Source organism: Aquarana catesbeiana, linkage group LG01 (assembly GCF_042186555.1).
Source record: "Aquarana catesbeiana isolate 2022-GZ linkage group LG01, ASM4218655v1, whole genome shotgun sequence".
Classification (NCBI taxonomy): Eukaryota; Metazoa; Chordata; class Amphibia; order Anura; family Ranidae; genus Aquarana; species Aquarana catesbeiana.
The window spans coordinates 267,460,196-267,483,803 of NC_133324.1; the positions used below are offsets into that span (position 1 = coordinate 267,460,196).

General features: G+C 40.8%; 1 protein-coding gene across 1 annotated transcript in view; it reads right to left on the reverse strand.

The window, feature by feature from the left end:
- Positions 1 to 8,725: 8,725 nt before the first annotated feature.
- The window catches only part of GALNT9 (polypeptide N-acetylgalactosaminyltransferase 9), a 433,263-nt gene continuing 418,380 nt past the window's right edge, over positions 8,726 to 23,608 (reverse strand). The window contains exons 10-11 of the mRNA XM_073628324.1: positions 22,419 to 22,586; positions 8,726 to 10,513 (exon numbers count right to left, since the gene is read on the reverse strand). Coding sequence (XP_073484425.1) covers positions 10,367 to 10,513; positions 22,419 to 22,586 — 315 coding nt within the window. The 3' untranslated portion in view covers positions 8,726 to 10,366. The remainder of the gene's footprint in view (positions 10,514 to 22,418; positions 22,587 to 23,608) is intronic.

The following is a 23,608-nucleotide window of genomic DNA, read 5'->3' on the forward strand; positions in this document are numbered from 1 at the left end:
TCTCTTAACCTCCCTGGCGGTTTTCCCAAGTGTGGCTCAGGGTTAAATTTCAGTACCATTAGCGGTAACGCCAAGCCACACTCGGGATTGCATTGCAGGATCCTGGTGCAGTGTACTTCCCTTGTCCCCAGGATCCTGCAATGTCCCCCTGCTGTGTCTGCGGGCTCTGTCCTCCGCCCGATGTCTTGTGTGTCATGACGCGCGGGGGAGGAGCCCGGAGGCAAATTTAAAAAAATTGAAAATTCATAACACATACAGTACACTGTAATCTTACAGATTACATTACTGTATGAAATCATTTCACATTCCTTTTGTCCCTAGTGCTTTGTCCAGTGCCCTGCATGCAGTTTTATATTATATATACTGTTCTTTCTGCCTGGAAACTTGAGATTGTCCATAGCAACCAAAAAGTGTCCCTTTATGTCAAAAGTGGTTTTAGACCAGCTAGAAAATAGCGATAGTAAGTTAGAACACTTGCAGAACTGAGCGATAGTGAATCGTGGGGAAATTAATTTTATTATTATTGATATTATTATTTTTTATAATTATAGTTATTTATTATATTATAATTTATGATTTTGTGTTTCAAACTGTATCATACCCGGGATATCTACTAGACTCTTTGGACAGATTTAGGTGTGTTATTGCTAAGAATTACAGGCCTACAATATAAAACGCTAAATTTCTATGCAAAACAATTGTAAAGCTTTGAGTCGCAAAAATCTGACTTAATCATACCGCCAGGGAGGCTACTTTTCCAAAAACTTATTACAAAAAAATGTCAATTTAAAAAAACTTGCCATGCCTCTTACTAAATATTTTGGACTGTCTACTTTCCAAAAAGGGATAATTTAGGGGATATTTGGAGAATATTTGTACTGTTCTGGTATTTTTGAGCCTCATGAAAGGAGGCTGTCAGTACATCAGGATTGATCAATTTTCAGATATACTATATACCATAGTTTATGGACTCTATAACTTTCCTACAGACTAAATAATATACACTAATTTGGGTTATTTTCACCAAAGAAATGTAGCAGAATACAGTTTGGCCTACATTCAGGAAGAAAGATTACTTATTTGCAAAATTTTATAACAGAAAATGAGAAACTTTTTACATTTATTTAGCAAAAATTAAAAAAAAAACCCAGTGGTGATTAAATACCACCAAAAGAAGCTCTATTTGTGTGAGCGAAATGATAAAAATATAGTTTGGGTACAGTGTTGCATGACCGCGCAATTGTCATTCAAAGTGTGACAGCGCTGAAAGCTGAAAATTGGCCTGGGCAGAAAGAGGGTAAAAGTGCTCAGTATTGAAGTGGTTGACAACCAGCTATTCCCTATTATTCCCTGTCACTAATAAAATACAGTACTAAAGAGTGCATGCGTTATTTAAGTATTGTCTTTAAGTGAATTGCAAAACATTTTTGCAAAAATGCTATGAGCTATTTTACCAGTGATCTTAAAGTGGTAGATAACATTTTGTGATTTGAGCCCATTGTCACTAATATTTACACATACATTGATAAATTGTATTGTTTATGTTTTTCACTTATAATATTATTAGAGTTCATTATGATTTGAGCACATATATTTAGCACTTATATTGTTGTTTGGGATTATTGTAAACCAACCAAGTTTTATTAGTACGCCTGTTTCACAGTAATTATGTTTTTAAGTTTTGGATTTGGACCATTAGTGTGCTGCTTTTTTAAAATAGTATATTTCTGTTGGGTACACTATTTGCAGGAATAGTTTTTTTTAGCTATTAGATATATCACAGAACATATGTTATAATTTAGTGTTAAGCAAAAGTGGAGTTTCCTTTAAGCTTCTGTTTACTGAATGATGCCTCTGTAAACTGTCAGAAATATCTGTATTACAATACAAGAAACATGCAATAATTGGGCATACAGTGATTCATGTCCATTTGGGAATGTTTTGGGCTTAGCATGCTACACAACACCAGCTCAGCATTGGAATTTAACTGTAAATTACTTGAAAATGTTGACAGCTATTGGTTACTTTTATTTTGGGAATGGGCAGTCATGTACACATTTTAAGTCATGTAATAGGCTCTTTGTAATTTAAATTATGTTGCTTTGACAATTCGATCTTTATATAACTGCCTACAGGGTGCTCAAACAGGTTCCAGAGCTAAATCCTGTAAAATGCATCTACAAAAAACATATAATTTATAAGGTATAGTACAGAGAAAGCTAGCTGTATAATGAAAATGAAAAAAAAAAAACAGCATTTCTTTGTAAGTTCATATTAACACAATGTGACCCCAAACCGAAATTGTGGATGCCGTTCAGGCTGAAGGAATCCCAATTAATAAAGCTAAACACTGTGAGTGCAGGCTAGGATGTAGCTCATCCTAAATCCAGCCAGCAATGTACAAGGAAAAAAATGTCCATATTAGCCACATATCTCTGCTAACCCCAGGTAAGAAAGTGTAACAGCCTGAACCCGAGCTCCAGCCTGGTCACGCCCCCTGTTTTTTACTTCGTCTCCAGGGGAAGAGTGAAATGCGTTGGGGGCGTGGCCTGTACATTCATATTTACACAATTCTACTAAATAAATAGCTGGTATATCTGCAGCTACTGGTTGAGAAATGGGAAACTGCCAGGCAAGGGAACACTAATGTCAAAATGACAAAATTTTAGTGAACTCCTGAACTTTTGCTGCTATGATGGAGCTGGAAATCAGAAATATAAAGGTAGCTAGAGCCTGGAAGTGTTTTCTATCAAAAATGTTTCATTTTTCCAGGTAAAACATATAATAAATAAAAAAATATCACCAGAACTTAATAAGTTATTTAGCTCTCCAAGATGAAGTGCCTTCTCTTACCACCACAATAGCTGATCCTACGCTAGGTGTACTATTGATTTTTTTGCTCCATGGAGATGTCTACATTGCTTAAAAAAACCTGCATCAAAACTTTTAAAGTTTATATATTTTAGCCAAATGGCAACTATTTTCTTCATGCGTGCTCCTTAGAAACATAGAAGAGTGATAGCAGAGAAAAGTTCAAGTGGTCCACCGAGCCTGTCCCATTTTTTTTATACATGTTTTTATTGTGTTTTGTTTGTTTTTTTTTAACTTTTTTTTGTCTGTTTATAGACCTATGGTTGTCCTAAGCATGCTTGAATCCATTGTTGAATGACTCACTACCTCTGCTGGAATATTATTGCAAGAATTAACTACTCTTTCTGTAAAATATTACTTTTTAAGATTAGTTTTGAACTTTCCTCCTGCTAGTCTGAGTTTTTGTCCCCCTTCGGTATGTTTTCTTGACAGAAGTCATAAAACGTCTAGTAAAAGCATAATCTTTGTAAGAGCTTAGCTTGTTTGTCAGCTATGCGCACTCACCAATTCACTTCCAATGTGATAGTACAACATCTGCTATCTCTGTGCCCTTGATAGCTGCTACATCTACCGCGATCTAACTACACCTTTGTCCAAATGAAATTTGGTCAACTATTGAACCTTTAATCTTGAGCACAATTAAAGTTATTAAGTGCAGTTCCATACTTAACCAGGTCTTCCATCATTAATTACAGTTAGGAAATAGCATCTATAGTATGTTCCACATATATCAGCTTATACTGTACAGTATGTTTTGCTTTAGTAGTTTTACTCTAAAGAATGAAGCATTAATAAACATAATTGTAAGTATAAGTGTTATTTTGCTAATATGTTTGGATGGGATACATTTAAGTTACACCATATGCAGGGCTGTAAACCAATACATTTAAATTCGATGTATGGGATTTTTTTTTGTGAAATCATTTTTACCTTGGTGGATGCAGAATCTGTCCCCCACCGGCTCTGACACTGAGAAATGAGCAATCAAACACTGCCGATCGCTCGGTTCTCAGAGCGCTGTGAGAAGAGAGCTGGTGACTGTCAGTCACAGCTCTCTGCTCTGCCACCCGTCTCGCTCACTGGAGCGCTGGGCTGTGGAGGGGCGGAAGTGGCTGGCTCAAGCTCTCAGCGGCTTGCCAGTCCAGGCATGTTGGCGGATCCCAACCATATGGTCACAATCTTTCCCCAGCCTAGACCGGCTCTGTGATGTCACAGAACAATCTGCACTCCTGTGATCCACATTGGAAATACAACCAAACAAGCTTTGGCTGTACTTCTCCTTTATTTATTAAACTTTATGAACAACATGTTCTGGGGATGATGAAAGTTTATTTTTGGACAGACATGTGTAGCTTTGAACAAAATAGGGAAAGGTTAGAACCTCTGTCAGGTTTTACTGCTATCTGCGGCTCTGTTAAAGAGATTTTCTGTTATAAGGACAATCTTTTACCAGACAGGAAGTGAGGAAAAATCTGCTCCAGGGAAACAGACAACAAAACAAATCTGGGAGGTTCTAGAATTCCCTTACTAAAAAAAATAAAAAAAAATCATGTTTACTTCCGTATGTGTTGCTGTTAGAGAGATTTCCCCTCACTTTCTATCCTTTTTACCAAACAGGAATCAATCATTTCATTGAAGTCTCTGACTGCAGTAAGACCTTACAGGAGTTCTAATTCTTCCACAAGTTTTAGGTAGAAGTACATTTTAAATGCACCTACGATAGTAACCTAATTTATTAGCCACATAAATCTGCATAACCTATATGAATTGCCAATTAACAGAATGAGTTTACATCCCTGTTAAATCTATGCATAAACTGTTATACATGTGGCATCCGAAACCTTGGTGTAAGCACTGTTCTGCTATATATAGGTTACCTTTTTGTGTGCATTTTGCTCTATTTTCAAAACCTTACCATGGCATGGTACCGAACAAATATCAGGTAATTGTATATCACTACTATTACTATTACACTTACTTCTGTTTACAAAAATGATAGGGAGCTGTAGCATAGTATTTGGAATGCATGTGACCCTATGAAAGATATTGTGGTGTTGTTTAGGTAGGAGGTAAGGGCCACGCTAGACCGCTGTGAGTGCCTGCTGGAAAAGGAGCTCACCTCGACTCCGAACTGCAACAGTATCAAAGAGAAAAATTCATAAGCCGCACATCGATGGCAGAACCACGTAAACAGTAAATGGCAGCCTCAGCCTGGACTCCGACCAGGCCACACTCCCAACGCGTTTCACTCTGCCCCTTGGAGTTTAGTCATGGGGATCATGACTAAGCTCCAAGGGGCGGAATGAAACGTATTGGTGCATAGCCTGGCCGGAGTCTGGGCTGAAGCTGCCGTTTACTATTCACATTGGTCTGCCATCAGTGTGCGGCTAATGGATTTTTCTCTTTAATACTACTTGCAGTGCATGGCTTTATTCTTTTTGATCTGTTATGTCCCTGTTTTCCTGTGGATCCCTGGGCAATACTCAATAGTTGCAATTATGAACAGGGGCACCCTCTGCCTTTCTGCCGTGATGCAGTATTTGGCACCTGAGCAGCCAGCCCCCAGGCATGCACTTAAGATCAGTTTGAAGTTGGTTTCAAACCAGGCGTGGATTCATATACACTGACTTGCATGTTACTATGGCTATTTTAGTGATTTTTATGGCATAAATATGGAAAAACATTTTAAGGCCATGTATTGAAGCTAGGCCTCCCCTATTGCTATGGAAATTAACTTGTTGGACTGGTTCATGAGCTCAGGACAGGAAATGAGGCTACAGAAAAAGATGCTGGCAGGAAGTGATGGGGAGGGAAGAGGACTTGAACAAGCCATGTAGTGAGAGGAAAAGGAACAGTTGTTTGCAGGACTTCAGAGAAGCAAGATGCAGTTTGGAATAAGATCCTGGATCCTGTAAGATGACTCCATCATAAAGAAAGACCAGCGATAAGTAACTGTTTAGTGTATACCTATCACATACAGTATCTCACAAAGTGAGTGCACCTCTCACATTTTTGTAAATATTTTATTATATCTTTTCATGTGACAACACTGAAGAAATGACACTTTGCTACAATGTAAAGTAGTGAGTGTACAGCTTGTATAACAGTGTAAATTTGCTGCCCCCTCAAAATATATCAACACACAGCCATTAATTTCTAAACTGCTGGCAACAAAAGTGAGTACACCCCTAAGTGAAAATTTCCAAATTGTGCCCAAAGTGTCAATATTTTGTGTGGCTGCCATTATTTTCCAGCACTGCCTTAACCCTCTTGGGCATGGAGTTCACCAGAGCTTTGCGGCTGAAGTCCTCTTCCACTTCTCCATGACGACAACATGGAGCTGGTGGATGTTAGAGACCTTGCGCTCCTCCACCTTCCATTTGAGGATTCCCCACAGATGCTCAATAGGGTTTAGGTCTGGAGACATGCCTGGCCAGTCCATCACCTTTACCCTCAGATTTTTTAGCAAGGCGGTGATCGTCTTGGAGGTGTGTTTGGGGTTATTATCATGTTGGAATACTGCCCTGCAGCCCAGTCTCTGAAAGTAGGGGATCATGCTTTACTTTAGTATGTCACAGTACTTGTTGGCATTCATGTTTCCCTCAATGAACTTTATCTCCCATGCAGCCCCAGATAAGACACTCCCGCCACCATGCTTGACTGTAGGCAAAACACACCTGGTTGCCACCACACATGCTTGACACCATCTGAACCAAAAATGTTTATCTTGGTCTCATAAGACCACAGGACATGTTTCCAGTAATCCATGGCCTTAGTCTGCTTGTCTTCAACAAACTGCAGACTTTCTTGTGCATCATCTTTAGAAGAGGCTTCCTTTGGGAATGACAGCCATGCAGACCAATTTGATGCAGTGTTCGGCGTATGGTCTGAGCACTGACAGGCTGACCCCCCACCCCTTCAACCTCTGCAGCAATGCTAGCAGCACTCATATGTCTATTTCCCAAAGACAACCTCTGGATATGATGCTAAGCACGTGCACTCAACTCCTTTGGTTGACCATGACGAGGCCTGTTCTGAATGGAACTTGTCCTGTCAAACCGCTGTATGGTCTTGGCAACCATGCTGCAGCTCAGTTTCAGGGTCTTGGCAATCTTCTTATAGCCTAGGCCATTTTTATGTAGAACAACAATTCTTTTTTTCCCGATCCTCAGAGAGTTCTTTGCCATGAGGTGCCATGTTGAACTTCCAGTGACCAGTATGAGAGAGCGAGAGCCATAACACCAAATTTAACACACCTGCTCCCCATTCACACCTGATACCTTGCAACACTAACAAGTTACATGACACCGGTGAGGGAAAATAGCTAATCGGGCCCAATTTGGACATTTTCACTTAGAGGTGTACTCACTTTTGTTGCCAGCTGTTTAGACATTAATGACTGTGTGTTGAGTTATTTTGAGGATACAGCAAATTTACACTGTTATACAAGCTGAACACTCACTATTTTACATTGTAGCAAAGTGTCATTTCTTCAGTGTTGTCACATGAAAAGATATAATAAAATATTTACAAAAATGTGAGGGGTGTACTCACTTTTGTGAGATACTGTATATTGTACATGGGGGTGTGATTGCCATCATCCCAAAATCATACACGTTATACACATTTAAACTTCAAAGGCAACCTTACAAATTGTTAAAAGTTAAACCAGGGATGGATGCCAGTCTGGGCAGTCTGTGGGATATGCCCTCTCTGCTCAGCTATCTGATGCAGGTGAGCGCGGGCTATGTGTGTCAACAGTGATCTCCAATATGACGCAGCGCCGGTCTCCGGAAGTAACGTTCTGGGGATCGGGAAGTGATGTCGCTGCATATGCCATCATCATGTTGCGTATTTGCGGTCTTTGGAGATGCTGGAGACTGCAATTACAAATGCCATTTTCCCTTTTTTGAATTGCTACTATTACACACAATAAAAGGGCTGAACTGAAGCATAGGCCATTAGATGCTGGTCGCTACCACATCTCTCTTGGGATTTGGTGATTCATTTAGGAATATGGATGAAATCTTATATTTTATTTATCATTATATATTTCATCAAAAATTTCATGAAGATTTTTTTTAAATAATGAGAAATAAAAAAGTTATGTTTTTAACTTTGATGTATTTGTACGGTTGCCTTTAAAATCTAACTTTTGAAATGTGTACATCATAATTGTTTTTTTCCTGCAATTGTATGTGCAGCCTTTCTGTTTAGAAAAGCAAACATTCATACACCACAGAGGTTTTTTTCTTATGCTTCCTTGCTTATAACCTTAATAGACACAAAGCAAAACACATGGTCAGGGTAAATGTGTAACAAATACTTGCGTATACTGCTTTATAAAACCCAAATTAAGCTTTATGATGCTGATGTACTAAAGGAGTTGACAATATTCGCACAATAAAATGAGTGAATATTTGCTTCAACTATTCAATCATGTGAAAAGCAAATACTTGTTTATTTATTTCACCTGCACAATTGCATAATTGAAGTGAATATTTACACAATGTATTCTGTGAACATTCTCAAATCCTTTAGCAAATCAGCCTCCTTGTATTATATCCATAAAAAATGCTTTATAAACTGATAGCAGCAAAACTAAAATACCACATACAGTAGCTCCTATGGTTTTCTTCAATTGACATATTTGCTTTAAGAAATCCAGACTCCTACATTACTGTAAGGATTGGTCAGTAATCTTTGCTAAAAATCATTCATCTGAAAATGTATAGAAATCACACTTTAAACATTCAGAAAATGTGGAGTACATTTCAGTAAAAGCTAAAGTTCTGGAAACATGAGTACCTTGAAATATGGGTCTTTGTGATCCTGGCACATCAAAGGCTTCAAAAGGTTGTTTTATTTCCCTATCTTTGTACATGTCTGCGTAAAAATTGCCGTTTTCTCGGCATATTTACATATTTATGAGGTCCATAGATTATAGCTGTTATCATGAGGAGAATATGCACAGACCATACACTACAACTTCAGATGTTACTCAGGCTGTTTTAGACCAGTGGTAGACTCTTTTTTATAGTATGACAGGTGCAATAACAAAATATTCTGCCAGACCACCCTGAAGCCATTTAAAAAGTCACAGCATTGGCTACAAAATTGCTGTGATGTTATGGTATGCCACCTGAGTCCTCCTTTTAGCCAGGTAGAAAAATCACTGCCATGAGATCATTCTTTTCCCAAACACACTTAGTAAGTCATCTGTGCCTTTACTAAATAAATTTTGGCAGGACACAATCTCCGTTAGACATTTTAATTATTTGAAGAGTTTCAGGGATGGAAAGGGTAACCCAAATAACATTTTGTTTTAAAATACCCTCTCCAGCAATTCATATACCAGTCCAGGTAGCGTGAATTACAACTTTATCTCCAGAAAAGTGAAAAATGCTTTTTTTTCTAATGATCACACAATAATCTCCATTGGACAAGTGTATAAAGGCTGAAAAGACACTTTTTTATCATTTGTATAGTAAAATCTAAAAAAGCACCCTTTAATGCTTTTATTTAAGCCAAAAAATATTTTAATCAAGGTAATATCTGCGTTTATCAAAACTCAGACATCATATTCAGAGAGTTTATTAAATTATCTTTTTTGTATATTTCCTTTTTGTCTATACCAAAATAGATTCCATGAGACATGCTAATTGATGTTAATATACTAATTGAAGCTTATTCTTTATCCCTAGTGCATCAATTATTGTGTCAGTTGAATATTGATTGAGCTTTCATGTGGCACAACACTGATGACTAAATTAAGGACCTGCACCTAGAGACACGGAGTAGAGTGATACTGATGTTTGAAAACTATAGAGATACAAGAGAGGCACATAGTAAATGCCACTGTGTGTATTCCGTTTAAGTTTCATCTAATAGGAGAAAGCTGTTTTGTTATCCGTGGACATTTATACGTTTTAGTATTTAAGGAAATTATTGTTGTCTATTTGTTTTGAACAGTATCTGCATTAAAGACACTTCAGACCTTTTTTCTGACCTCCTTCCATGGAAACAGATTCCTTGCCCATTGGTGATTATTGCTGCCTTACATTTGCATCTTATTTACATATTATTTAGCACAAATAATCACACATGCTAATGTGAGGGATGTCCTGTTCTCTTGTGTAGGAAGTACAATTTAAAAAGGCACATGATAATTCATTGTAGGAGTTGTGCACCAGTCTGTAACACAAAATCTACCAGCAGTAAGAATCCTTTCCATGCTATCTTCCCAAAGTAAAAGCTTAGATTCTTCTTGTCATATAAATCTCCATTTTCAAAGGGCTCCGTCTGACTCAACTATTTGATGTCTCCACACAAGATCCATGACAGTCAATCCACCAGGTGGAAGGACTATTATCATGTTATGTTCAGTGGTCTATGAGCAGATGGTAGGGAATGTCCCCTTTCCTTGTGTAACCAAGAAGACATTCCTTTATGTGTGTTCCAGGTCTGGGTTGAGCACCTCTTCGTAATATAGGTATCAATTCCGTCCATGTTTTATCCAGTTTCTTATAATCCATTTCTGTCCTGAACACCTCTGTACCACCAGTCTTAGTCCAAAGTTAGCATCCTTTGACATCTCCACCTCCAGGCAACGACCTGTGTCTCTGCTGACAATAGGGCTATTCTGCATAAAAGACAAAACAAATATTGTATGATATTGTATGTACTTCTAATATATGGTTTTATGTTTTACAGTCTGAATAAAGAAAAAATCAGACAACAGCTTGTTCTAAAATAACATGTGCTTTACAAATAGTAAAGTAGCTCATGAGGGAGCCGTGTGGGGTGGTACATGATTTTTTTTTAAATCAAATAAACTCTTAAAAAAAAAATGGAGACATATAATACAAAAATCAGTGCATTGAACTGTGGTAGATAGTATCACAAAGCAAAACAAAACCGGTAAAGGTACCCATGTGAAACAAGCCAAATGGCCATAAGGAGTAAGACCCAAGATTATCTTGCAACATGAAATCCAACCATGTGTTACACTCAGCAAAGGTTGCCAAGATTAGTGTTACATATGTACAGTATATTCCAAAATGTATAGTACAGACAAGTAATATAAAATACAGTACAGTACTTGCAGTGTATACATAAAGAAAAGAAAGCAATGAAATTGTATATTTAGCACTTATGCATTCTCAACATCATCACTGATGCAGGTAGAAGCTTGATCTAGCCACCTATCTCATATCTTATAATATTTAGCCAGGCACGCTCCAAGCTCTATGGGTATACGTAAATGACTGTCTTGTACAAAGGGTTTTAATGATCATATAAATCAACACAATAATACAAAAAGACAATGTAGGACACAACATGTGTACATAATTTGGGTGGGTTAGAATATTTCAATAATAGTAATCTGAGACAATAAGACATGCACCAGATCTCAAAATTACACCCGGAATCTTTTAAGATCAGCAAACATTAATAGTATGGCGCAACACTAAGCTCCGTTACGTTGCATATATAGTTGCAGAATTGTATATAACATTTGCGGTAAGAAACAATACAATAAAGATAAATGTAAAATATGACTCATCATTGTGGAAATAAAGAAAGGCAATATATATTCGTAATTTGTTTCACATCATGTGTCCGAGCCCAGCAGGACCTAACCTGTGGGCTATAGAGACATAGAAAAGAGAAGGTAAGAGGGAGAAATAAGGGGGGGGAGAAGATCAGAAAGAGGGTGAAATAAGTGTGTAGGATATAGAAAAGAGGGAAGAAACAGAGAGAGGAAAAAGAGGAGAGAGGGGAGTCCACAGGGTGGGAGGGGTGGAGACATACTAAAGAGAGAGTAATGCCGAATCAAAACGGGAAGGGTGGGAATACGCCAACCAGGTCCGAAGAAATTTATCGTGCGTATCTGATAACACGGCCGTCAGTTTTTCATTAACCATGATATCATTTACACGTTTTTTAACTGCCTCGAAGCTGAGAGCCGGGGATTTCCAAGCCTTTGCTATGGTTAATTTAGTTGCAGGAAAATATGAGATGCCAATTGGCGTTCTGGTCTTAGTAATTCTGTGATTGGTTTCCCCAGAATTGCTTCAAAAGGGTCCCTCTTTATATTGGTATTGAAGAGGTTACGGAGCAATGCATAGACTGTAACCCATAGTCTACATACCTTGGGGTATTGCCACCAAATGTGTGCCATCATACCCTCCTGAGAACACCCACGAAAACATAGAGGAGAATATGTTGGGATAAAACTTGCTAATCTGGCCGGGGTGTAATACCATCTATAAAGCACTTTATAGGCGTTTTCCAAGAAAAGTACATTTTGTGAGCATTTAGACAATGCGATAGTCATGACCTGCCAGTCCTCCGGGTCCAATCTCCTCCCCAGTTCCGCCTCCCACTGGAGATGGTATGATCTCAGGGGTGGTCTTTTGGAGCTTATGATAGCTGTATATATTAAAGAGATCAAACCCGAGGACTGGGGCCGTGATCTTCAAAGGCTTTTGAAGGGAGTTAACGATAGGGGGTTGGTTGAGATTTTGTAAGGGTTTGGAGAAAATGCCGGATTTGTATATAGCTATAGTGCTCCCTAAGGGGGATGTCATAGGAGGAACGTAAGACTGCAAATGGGATGATCTTGGTAGGGGTAAACATAGAATGGACATCCATAAAGCCGTTTTCAGTCCACCACGTAAATTGCAGTGGGTTATCGCATCCAGGTGGAAATAGTGGACACTGAAGAAGGCGAAGTAGAGGGAGATGGGGACAGATTAAGCCCGCAGAGTATTTGACCGAGTCCCCTAATCGGAGAGAGTGGGCCAAACATGGACCGATAGTGGTTGGACGGTGGGCTCGAGGGAGCCAAGGGAGGGAGGCTAATGGTATCGGGTGCGAGTCCATTAGGTTAATAGTGGCCCATAGCGGCATTTGTTATTTCTCATGAAGGTGAGATAGTGGGGCAATAGCCGCTGCTGTATAGTAAACATGTAGATTGGGAACCGAGAGGCCACCATTGATCCTTCGGGCATACAGCACCTGACGTGTAATCCTAGGCTTTATAGAGCCCCAAATAAATTGCATGATTTTGCGTTGGTGTATGCGTAGCACATAGGAAGGGACCTGGACCGGCAAGACCCGAAAATAGTATAGCAACTTTGGGAGATAAGTCATACGGATAGTTGCAATCCTTCCGTACCAGGACAACGGAAGAGTGGACCAGGAGGAGAGCATAGCCGTCAGCTTTCGAAACAATAAAGGGAAGTTGGCTTGATATAGGCCTAAGTATTTTGGGGTAAGCTGAATCCCAAGGTAGGGAATGATTCTAGCCATTAGAAGGAAAATGCAGATTGCAGGGCTCCCAACTCAGAGGGAGAGGTTGATTGACATTGCTTTGGATTTGGCGGGATTGACTGAAAGGCCCGAGAAGGTGGCAAAAGTATCCAAAAGAGAAAGCAAATTTGGGAGGGAGATTCTTGGTTTAGTAATGGTCAGAAGGATGTCATCCACGAATAATGATAACTTATGTGGAGCACCTGCCACTTCTACCCCCGCTATATCCGGATGGGATTGGATGGCCTCTGCCAAGGGTTCCAATGCCAGGATAAATAAAAGTGGGGAAAGTGGGCAACCTTGACGGGTACCCCTTTTAATAGGGAAGATAGTTGACTCAAACCCACAGTATTTCACTTTGGCCTGGGGGGAATAGTAGATAGCAGAAACCCAACGCGTAAAGGAGGTGCCGAAACCATAGCGTTTAAGTACCTGTATCAGGTAGGGCCATGACAATGTGTCAAAAGCCTTGTTGATATCTAATGACAAAAACATTGTTTCCAGGGACCTATTATGGACAACATGCTGTATTTGAAGGAGACGTCTTATAGCATCACCAGCCTGTCTTCTTGGGACAAAGCCCACCCGGTCCTTTTCTATCAAGCGTGGTAGAAAGGAATTGAGGCGGTTGGCCAAGATTTTGGTTAAGATTTTCATGTCAATATTAATTAATGAGATTGGCCTGAAGTTAGCCCATGAGGAATGATCCCTGTCAGGTTTAGGGATCATAACGACGTTGGCAGTCAGCAGGTTGGGTGTAAAAAGGCAACCTTCCTTAACTGAATTGTACATATTTGTTAGGTGAGGAGCAATAACATCTGCTAATTTCCGATAGTAAAGTGCCGTAAAGCCATCTGGGCCGGGTCGTTTTCCCACCTTCAATTCCTTAATACACTGGAGGACTTCCGAGACTTGTATGTCTCGATTCATCAGGGATGTGTGAGATTCGGATAGGGAAGGTGGAGATAGAATTGTCAAAAAGGCGTCAAGGCCTTGGGTGGAAGAATGATCAGATGCAGAATACAATTTAGTAAGGCGATACCGGAATTCTTCCAAAACTTGCTGGGGATTGCCGGTGAGAGTATTGTGGCGGGTGCGCAGTGTAATGGGAGCGAATTTTGGGGCAAAAGTTTGCAGTGTATTGGCTAGCATTGCGTTAGGTTTGTTGGCTTTGATGTACCATTTTTGCCGGGCCCAGCGTAGGGTGCATTCCGCCTCCTCCGTCAAACATAAATCTAGCTCTGTACGGGCCTTATCTAAAAGTTGCGGTTAACGGGGGTGGTTGCTTGAAGGTCATTGATAATGAATCCAATTTTGACTCCAAATCGCGGCGAGCCTGTGCCCTCTCCCTTTTGTGCTTAGATGCTAGGCGAATAATGTGACCTCGTAGAACTACTTTGTATGCTTCCCACAATGTGACGGGAGACAAAACTGATCCTAAGTTAAAGCTAAAATATTCCAGGGAGGCTTTATGGATGTCATTAAGAATCACTTTGTAGGACAAAAGAGAGTCATCACCCAGGGGAAGAATTGTGGTCTACTGAGCAGAGAATTACAAACCGTCAGAATGGGGGCATGATCCGACCATGGGGCCGCCAGGATAGAAATTGATTCTATTAAGGGGAGGTGTTTGCGAAGAACGTACATATGATCAATCCTGGAGTGAGAGTGGTGAGGGTGGGAGTAATGAGTGTAATCTCTTTCCTGGGGGTGAAACTCCTGCCAAACATCTATTAAGTTGTGATTTTGCAGTGAATGTGAAAAAGTTTTAGCTGCTGGGGAAGGGAGTTTGTGATCCGAAGGGTAGTTGTCTAGGGAGGGGTTCAATGTCACATTAGAGTCAACCGCCAAAAGTAGTGTACCTCTCTGGTGGGACCTCAACAAGGCACAGACATTGGTCAGGAAAGGCCCCGGATTTTTATTCGGGGCATAATAAGTCATAATCGTAACCTCGGTATCTTGAATAGTACCCTGAGGAATTAGGTACCTGCCATTTGCATCTGCTATTTATTTACTGCAAGTAAATGGGGCAGATTTGCGTATAGCAATCAGGACACCCCTCTGCTTAGTGGGCGCATTTGCCAAGAAAACATGGGGGTAATCCGCCACAAAGTATTTAGGACATGAGGAGGAAGAAAAATGGGTTTCCTGCAGACATGCAATGTCTATTTTTTGTTGTTTGAGGTATTTAAAAACCTTGACCCCTTTATGGGGGGAGTTCATGCCCTGGACATTCAGGGACAACCAATTAAGGGTCATTTGTACGTAGGGATACTCCTATACAATTTTCCAGCCATACACCCCGTGGACTTGGGGGGGGGGGGGAGAGGGCAGGGAAGAAAAGAGACAAGAAGAGGGGGGGGAGAAAGAGAGCAAGACAAAAGATAAGTGTATTGAGGAGAACTCGGAGAAGAGCAAGCCTTAAGTATATAAATGCTTCTTTTCGTGGGTTGTAGGGCCCACAGTAGGGTGGGACATTAGCCAAGAAAACCGTCTTAGCCAAGTGCCAACACATGAGGGGGAGCAGTGATCCGACGGAACCACCGGCCTATTGCATTTCAATATAGTCAGATGTAATATATTGTGCACAAAATCTAAAAAAAAAAAAAAAAAAGTATCTAATAAGACAGGTAGCTAGAACCAAATTAGACAGTGAAAACCAAATACATATAAAAACATATGAAGGTATAACTATATGAAACCCCTGGGTGCCCGGCGACGAGAGCCAACCAGCCTCCGCCTCCAGGCAACCAGGGGGACCGGACCGACCACTCTGCACCAGCAGCTCCGCCAAACCCTCAAACAGAGGCGGAGAACTGCTGCACAGAAACAGAGGCCACAACCATCAACCAATAAAATTACCCATGCAAGGAATACATTACCCCCCCCCCCTCCACACCGTAAGAATCCCGAAAAAAAAAAAAAAAGGGTCAGTATTCAGATTTCAAATTGTCCTTCATGTGGAGAAGGGTCAAAAGGTCCTGCCAGGGTCCATGCCACTGTAACAAACATACGGATAATGGTCAACACCCTCCACCGCCATCTCACAAATGGGGCGGCCTACTGTAGAGTGTTCAGTTATAACTCCAGGGCAGAGGACCTAGGACAAAGCAGGGTGCAAATAAATCAGGGGGGGGGCTTTCCAGATAGCTCCCAACTGCTCTGAGTAGTAATCTAGCGGGTAAACAAAAGTCCTTGGTCGCGGCATATGGTCAGGCGGTAAGAAAGATCAGGTATCACAAAGATGTAAACAAAGTACCTTCAACCATTATTAGACGTATGGAAACGTTGAGCCTGTAGGTCCCTCAGCGCTTGGGATCCTGGTTGAGAACATTGAGAGGATTGTCGAGGAGGTCGGGATGGTCCCGGCCTGGAAGAGGAGGGCAACACGTCAGGTTGGGACGAGGGCTGGTCCAACTGCAGATCCTGGAAATGACTTTTCAACTCAGATGGGGAAGTAGCATGAAATTGGCGACCCAAGTGGGAGAAAGACAATTTAAAGGGGAATCCCCATCTGTATTTGATCCCCTGCATCTGTAGAACTTGAAGCTAGGGTTTGAGGCCTCGCTGCCTGGCTATAGTGACCGGAGATAGGTCAGCAAACAACTGAAGAGAGTTACCTTCAAAAGAGAGGTCTTTTTGATCTCTTGCAGCTTGTAAAAGTTTCTCTTTGGGTGGGCTCCATTCACATTCTCTGCACCCCCGAGCCTACCCTATTCTGGAGTCTATGAGAGCCTCTGGCTCTAATCAGATGCTTGAAAAAAACACCCCCTCCAGTGTAATTCATGCGCCCAGACGCATGGATGGGGGGGGGCGGCGATGGATAGGGGGGGCAACACTCCTATCAGAAAATGTACTTGTCTCAAAAGCTAAGACCCCCACACAGTTAGAAACACACTGAGGGAACACTGCTAACCCTTTAATCGCCACTGAAGTTAACCCCTTCACTGCCAGTGTCATTTATACTGTGTCATTGAATATTTTTAGCACCGATCACTGTAATAACGTCACTGGTTCCCAAAAAGGTGTCTGATCTGTCTGCTACAATGTTGCAGTCCTGCTAAAAATCCTGCTAAAAATCGCTGATCAATGCCATTACAAGTAAAAAAATAAATAAGTAAATAAAAATATATCCCCTATCTTGTAGATGCTATAACTTTTACGAAAACCATTCAATATACGCTTATTGAGGCTTTTTTTTTTACCAAAAATATGTCGCAGAATACATATTGGCCTAAATTGATGAAGAAATTAAATTTTTTTATTGGATATGTTTTATGGCAGAAAGTAAAGAATTTGGTTTTTTTTTTCCAAATGGTCACTCTTTTTTTTTTTGTTTATAGCACAAAAAATAAAAACCACAGGGATGATCAAATACCACCAAAATAAGCTCTATTTATGGGAAAAAAAGGACATAATGTATGGCCATCCTAAGTGATACAGTGCTTGCTCCCAAGAAGTGCTATCATGAAAAACCATGTACATTAACTCACAAGCAATATCTTGACTTGTATATTTGTGTTAAGCAGCGTTAACCAGAAAATAACCATGTAAAGTACAGAAGGCAACAAGACATTTGATTTTATTTTTTATTATTTTGCATTAGATCCTACAGATCTAAGTGCTGGCTGTTGCATGGTCAATGCACATTTGTATATTGCTGCTAAATAACCCCTAGTGAATGAACATATGGCCTGTTTATTAATATGTGCAAAGAGTGATGATATGTTGGATCCCAGAGCACCTAATCAGATATCGGGTTTCATTTGTCTGACTACATTAGACTAGGAAATGCTGAAATTGTATTGATCACCGGGGGCTTTCCCGCATTGTCAATAACAAAGTTGTAAAGACTAGAGATTAGGGAACATACTATTGCTGAAAATGTAATCATAATAGGGGTCCTCTAATGCTTGTTTCTATCAGTCATCAGAGAATGCCTGTTTGCTTGCTGCTGTTTAATAGGACGGAAGACAGAGGCAGTGCTGAATATAAAATCATTGGTGGTTCTCAATGATCTATGCATGGATCTACATAGCGAACAAATGTACAGCTTCCAACTGATTTTTTTCTGTGCGCCATAAATGAATACTGCCCAAATTAGCAACAGGGCATCCGCACAGTAAACCCCTCCTTTACTGAGAAAGATAAAAAAAAAAAAAAAAAAGAAAAAAAATGAAAAATATGACAATGAAGAAGAAAATGTGAAACAATTCCAACATTTGGAAAATGCTGGCAGCTTGGCATTTGCAGTATACTGCCACTGTTTTTTTTCACTGATCTGGAAGAAGTATGCTGTGGACACCGGAGCTAAAAAAGTGTTTCCATGAGGTTTGTCACCACCTCACCTACAACCAACCCCCTCCTTTCCTGTATTGTCTATATGGTTAACTTCCTTAAGAGCACTTTTACTTTGGGGGCCACCCACCAGAATTCTAACATTACAGCCTGACAGGGCTGTACACATGTCATGCCCACGATGTTTGTGTCAGTAAATTTAATTTTGCCACGGCAATTTTATCTTGGGCTGCACCTCATGTCAAACTTGCCCATTAAGAACAATGAGGCTGCACTGCAAAAGCAAGCCAACAGTAGGGCTTCCTGAATGCCTGTCAGCTGCTGTAATACTGCCCTCTGAAAAGCAATCCACCACAGATAAGCATTACCACCTGTCTGGAAGAGCCCTAATTGAATTAGTATAATAAAGTACAGATCCTCTTTGTTGTTTTTTTTTTACTGTTATTACGTCCTGTCCTTAATCAAGCTCATGTCTCTTCTCTCTCCCTTTGTCGTGGCTTTATCTTCATTGGGGTATTGTTACCCACATTTGTGGGTGGACAGTGTTCATTATGGCTATGGTACCTGGTGGTTGGTACAGATATTTGGTGCTTGAGCACAGAGACTGAACATATGGTTTTGGTTACAATTTTAATGTTGGTATTAGTTTGCGTGTTTACCGGTAAAGGCCTAGTATGATACATTTTAAAAGTTATCATATTCTAATTTAGGCTCAAGCACGGTGGCTATGTGGCCTGGCAGCACTAGGGTTATCTGTTTGAATCCCTACCACGGCACTACCTGTCTGGAGTTTGCATGTTCTCCCTGTGCCTACATGGGTTTCCTCTGGGTACTCCAGTTTCTTCCCACACTCTAAAGACATGTTGGTAGGTTAATTGTCTCCAGTCTAAATTGGCCCTCATATGTTCGTATGAATGTTAGTTTGGGACCTTAGATTGTAAGCTCATTGAGGGCAGGGACTGATGTGCATGTTCAATATATGTGTAAAGCGCTGCGTAAATTGACTGCACTATATAAGTACCTGTAATAAATAAAAAAATAAAGGGTCCACAGCCAAAATTTTCCACACTTATGGTTTTCCATACTATCAGGGTTGATCAGATTGTTACTGTGTGGGTAGTATTGGGGTGGTTGCTTTGTGGGGCACACAATCCCATGCAGTACTTTAAAATATTAGTATTTAAAGTGTATGTAAAGCCAAAATTTCCTTGGAAACAATGGGCATATTGTACTAGCTGCAAGAGAGGTGAGGACAGTGGGGAGTCACGTGAATGGTGAGCATATGTGAGTTGAGGGAATTTACATAGATCATAGGAAACCTGTAGTAAGAGAAATATGAAGTTCTGTTTGTTTCAAGTTCATTGAGAAATGACAAATCATATTCTATGGATCTGTGCTTTGTGAACCTATGCTGCTGATGCTTGAAAATCCTCTCACCGTTGTTTGGAACACTAGTCTTTAGCAGGGCAGCTCTGGCAAGAGAAAGCAAAGCCCTGCCCCTATACCAAGATGATCACCTCCACAGGGACACTGCACAGAACAAAAAATAGTAAGTTAGTGTGTAGTCAGGTGGCAGGCTGCAGTATATCTGCCAACCTGAAGGTAGAGCTGTGCTGTTCCTTCAGGCTGGTAGAAGACCATAGAGGACTATTCTGTCCCTATCATGGGCTCTAGGCAGCCATCTTGGGGAGACAAGCCTTCCCTATTGGGTGGTCATTATGTACAGGATTTGGGCAGACGGCTTGACTTGTGGTGTGAAGTGTGGTGTAAGATAGGAGCAAAGCCGCGCTGATTAAAAACAATGTAGGAGCAGCATTAGGGACAGGTACCTGATAAGGAGGGAAACAATAGGTTTCCCATTACAGGGTGTGACCCAGTGGTACCCTTACCTTTTCAAGGGAGACGATCCTATAGTATTCTGTGTATTGTAACTGTATGTTATACAAAAGTCTAGAAAAGTGCTTTGCTGATAAACATCACCCTCTCTGTATGTAGTACCATTGCCTTAACTGCTTTGTTTTGTGCCTATTCATTTTCTACAATATAAATCATGTTTAGATAAGTCTATGTGGTGATTTATCCAAATCCTTGGGTACACTGATTAGGCCCCATCTACAAGTAATATGGAAAAGATCAACTGCAGAGAGACCACAGGCAATAAGGGCTACCATTCCTTTGCCCTCTGCTTGCATAATTTAGGTCTTCTTTAAGTTAACAGAAACCCCACCACTTTTGCTCCAAGAAATATGATGAAAATGAAACCATTGAATATGCATTATGTTTATTGTAGAATGGCACCCACAGCCCACATATGAGACAATGAGGGAAAAAAGTATTTGGTCCCCTGCTGATTTTGTACGGTTGCCCACTGACAAAGAAATGATCAGTCTATAATTTTAATGGTAGGTTTATTTTAACAGTGAGAGACAGAATAACAACAAAAATATCCAGAAAAACACATTTCAGAAAAGTTAGAAATTGATTTGCATTTAAAGAGTGAAATAAGTATTTGACCCCCTTACAGTCAGCAAGATTTTTGGCTCCCAGGTGTCTTCTATACAGGTAATGAGCTGAGATTAGGAGCACTCTCTTAAAGGTAGTGCTCCTAATTGCAGCATGTTACCTGTATAAAAGACACCTGTCCACAGAAGCAATCAATCAAATTCCAATCTCTCCACCATGGCCAAGACCAAAGAGCTGTCCAAGGATGTCAAGGACAGAATTGTAAATCTACCCAAGGTTGGAATTTGCTACAAGACCATCTCTTGGTGAGAGGGTGACAACAGTTGGTGCAATTATTCGCAAATGGAAGAAACACAAAAAAACTGTGGATCTCCCTCAGACTGGGCCTCCATGCAAGATCTCACCTTGCGGAGTGTCAACGATCATGAGAACTGTGAAGAATCAGCCCAGAACTACAGGGGAGAATCTTGTCAATGATCTCAAGGCAGCTGGGACCATAGTCACTAAGAAAAAAATTGGTGACACACTACACTGTGAAGGACTGAAATACTACAGCGCCCACAAGATCCCCCTGCTCAAAAAAGCACATATACAAGCCTGTCTGAAGTTTGCTAATGAACATCTGAATGATTCAGAGGAGAACTGGGTGAAAGTGTTGTGGTCAGATGAGACCAAAATCAAGCTCTTTGGCATCGACTCAACTCGCTGTGTTTGGAGGAGGAGGAATGCTGCCTAGACCTCTAGACCCCAAGAACATCAGAATGACAGTGACCCAAAACACACGGCCAAGGCAACAAATGAGTGGCACAAGAAGAAGCACATTAAGGTCCTAGAGTGGCCAAGCCAGTCTCCAGACCATAATCCCATAGAAAATATGTGGAGGGAGCTGAAGGTTCGAGTTACCAAACATCAGCCTCGAAGCCTTAATGACTTGGAGAGGATCTGCAAAGAGGAGTGGGACAAAATCCCTCCTGAGATGTGTGCAAACCTGGTGTCCAAATACAAGAAACGTCTTACCTCTGGATTGCTACCAAGTACTAAGTCATGTTTTGCAAAGGGGTCAAATACTTATTTTACTCATTAAAATGCAAATTAATTCATAACTTTTTTTGAAATGCATTTTTCTGGATATTTTTGTTGTTATTCTGTCTCTCACTGTTAAAATAAACCTACAATTAAAATTATAGACTGATCAGTTCTTTGTCAGTGGGCAAACGTACAAAATCAGCAGGGATCAAATACTTTTTTCCCTCACTGTATAAGGTGTGTATAATTATGCAATGTGAATTGCCTACATACTGTAATCTTGTGCTTCCTTTATTGTAATCAGTGTTATTGTTCTCGTCATGCTACCCACATACAGTATATGTGATACAAATAAAACTGTTTACTTTTCAATCTACAACTTTCCTGATTTTGTAGCCCTGCCATGACACCTGCTAGCACCTTTATGGTTAACAGCCTCTTACCTGTGTGAAATCCCAGAGCTTTTGGGTTGGCCTCGGTATGTCATCACATTTCTTCAATGTAGGAGTTCTTCCTTTGCCATCGTCAATCAGACACTTTGTATCTGGTAAGAAGGCAGTTGAGCCCAGGGGACCTAATTGGAGCAGCCCCTCTGCACTGTAGCGTACCAGCTGCACCAAATAAAGAAAAAATATGGGTCACCTGCTGTTTTTTTCACTGTTGGCAGTGAATGTTGTATCATAATGGAATACATGCACCACTGTATTTCTGTAAAACCACCTATTTTATATCTGCACACCAACAGGTTAATTTCATACTTTGCATTTCCCAAATGTCATACAAATTAGCAATCAGACATATTACTTGTGATGTCTTTTTACTATCAAGCTGGTAAGACCATACCTCTTGAAATCTAGCTACTAGCAACTGACATGCATCACACATGACAGAGCATTAAGATTTTAGCTAAGGCCAGGGCTACCTGTAAGAGTATAATATCATATCAACCCTACTACGTGGGAAGTGATCTCCTGCTGACAGACTCTGCAAGGTCCTGGCAGAGAGGATGAGGTAGAGGGAGAGTGCAGGGCTGTGGGACACAGACAACTACAAGGAAAGTGCCCCCTAAGCACCAATGTACTCTTCTAGTCCCCACTGACCCCCAGTATAACCTATTACCCCCACTGACCACCAAAGTAGTACCACTCTGACCTCACTGACCACCAGTGTATTCCACCAGCCCTGATGGTAATGTAATACTTCACCGTCCTCCAATGTACTCCTCCAGCACCCACAGACCACCAATGTCCCCTATCATCCCCCACTGACCACTACTGTATCCATCCAGCCTGCACTGACCTCTACTGTGCTCCTGAAGCCTCCACCATGGTACTCTTCTGCTCCCCACTGACCCCCTGTTTATCCCTCTGGCCCCCACAGACATTCATGGTTCCCTCTTAGCCCCTACGGACCTCCATTGTTTGCCCCTAGCCCTCACAGACACCAATGCTTCCTTTCCCCACCAACATTCCCCCCCCCCACACACACATAAACTGTCACCCGGCAATTTTACTCCCACATACCAGTAATGTAAGGGGACATTATGATATATACTCCTAACCGCTGCACTCTGTATGCTGTGTGGTACATTCAGTAGACTCAACCCCTGCAGCCTAAGTGTTTATTTTCCTGA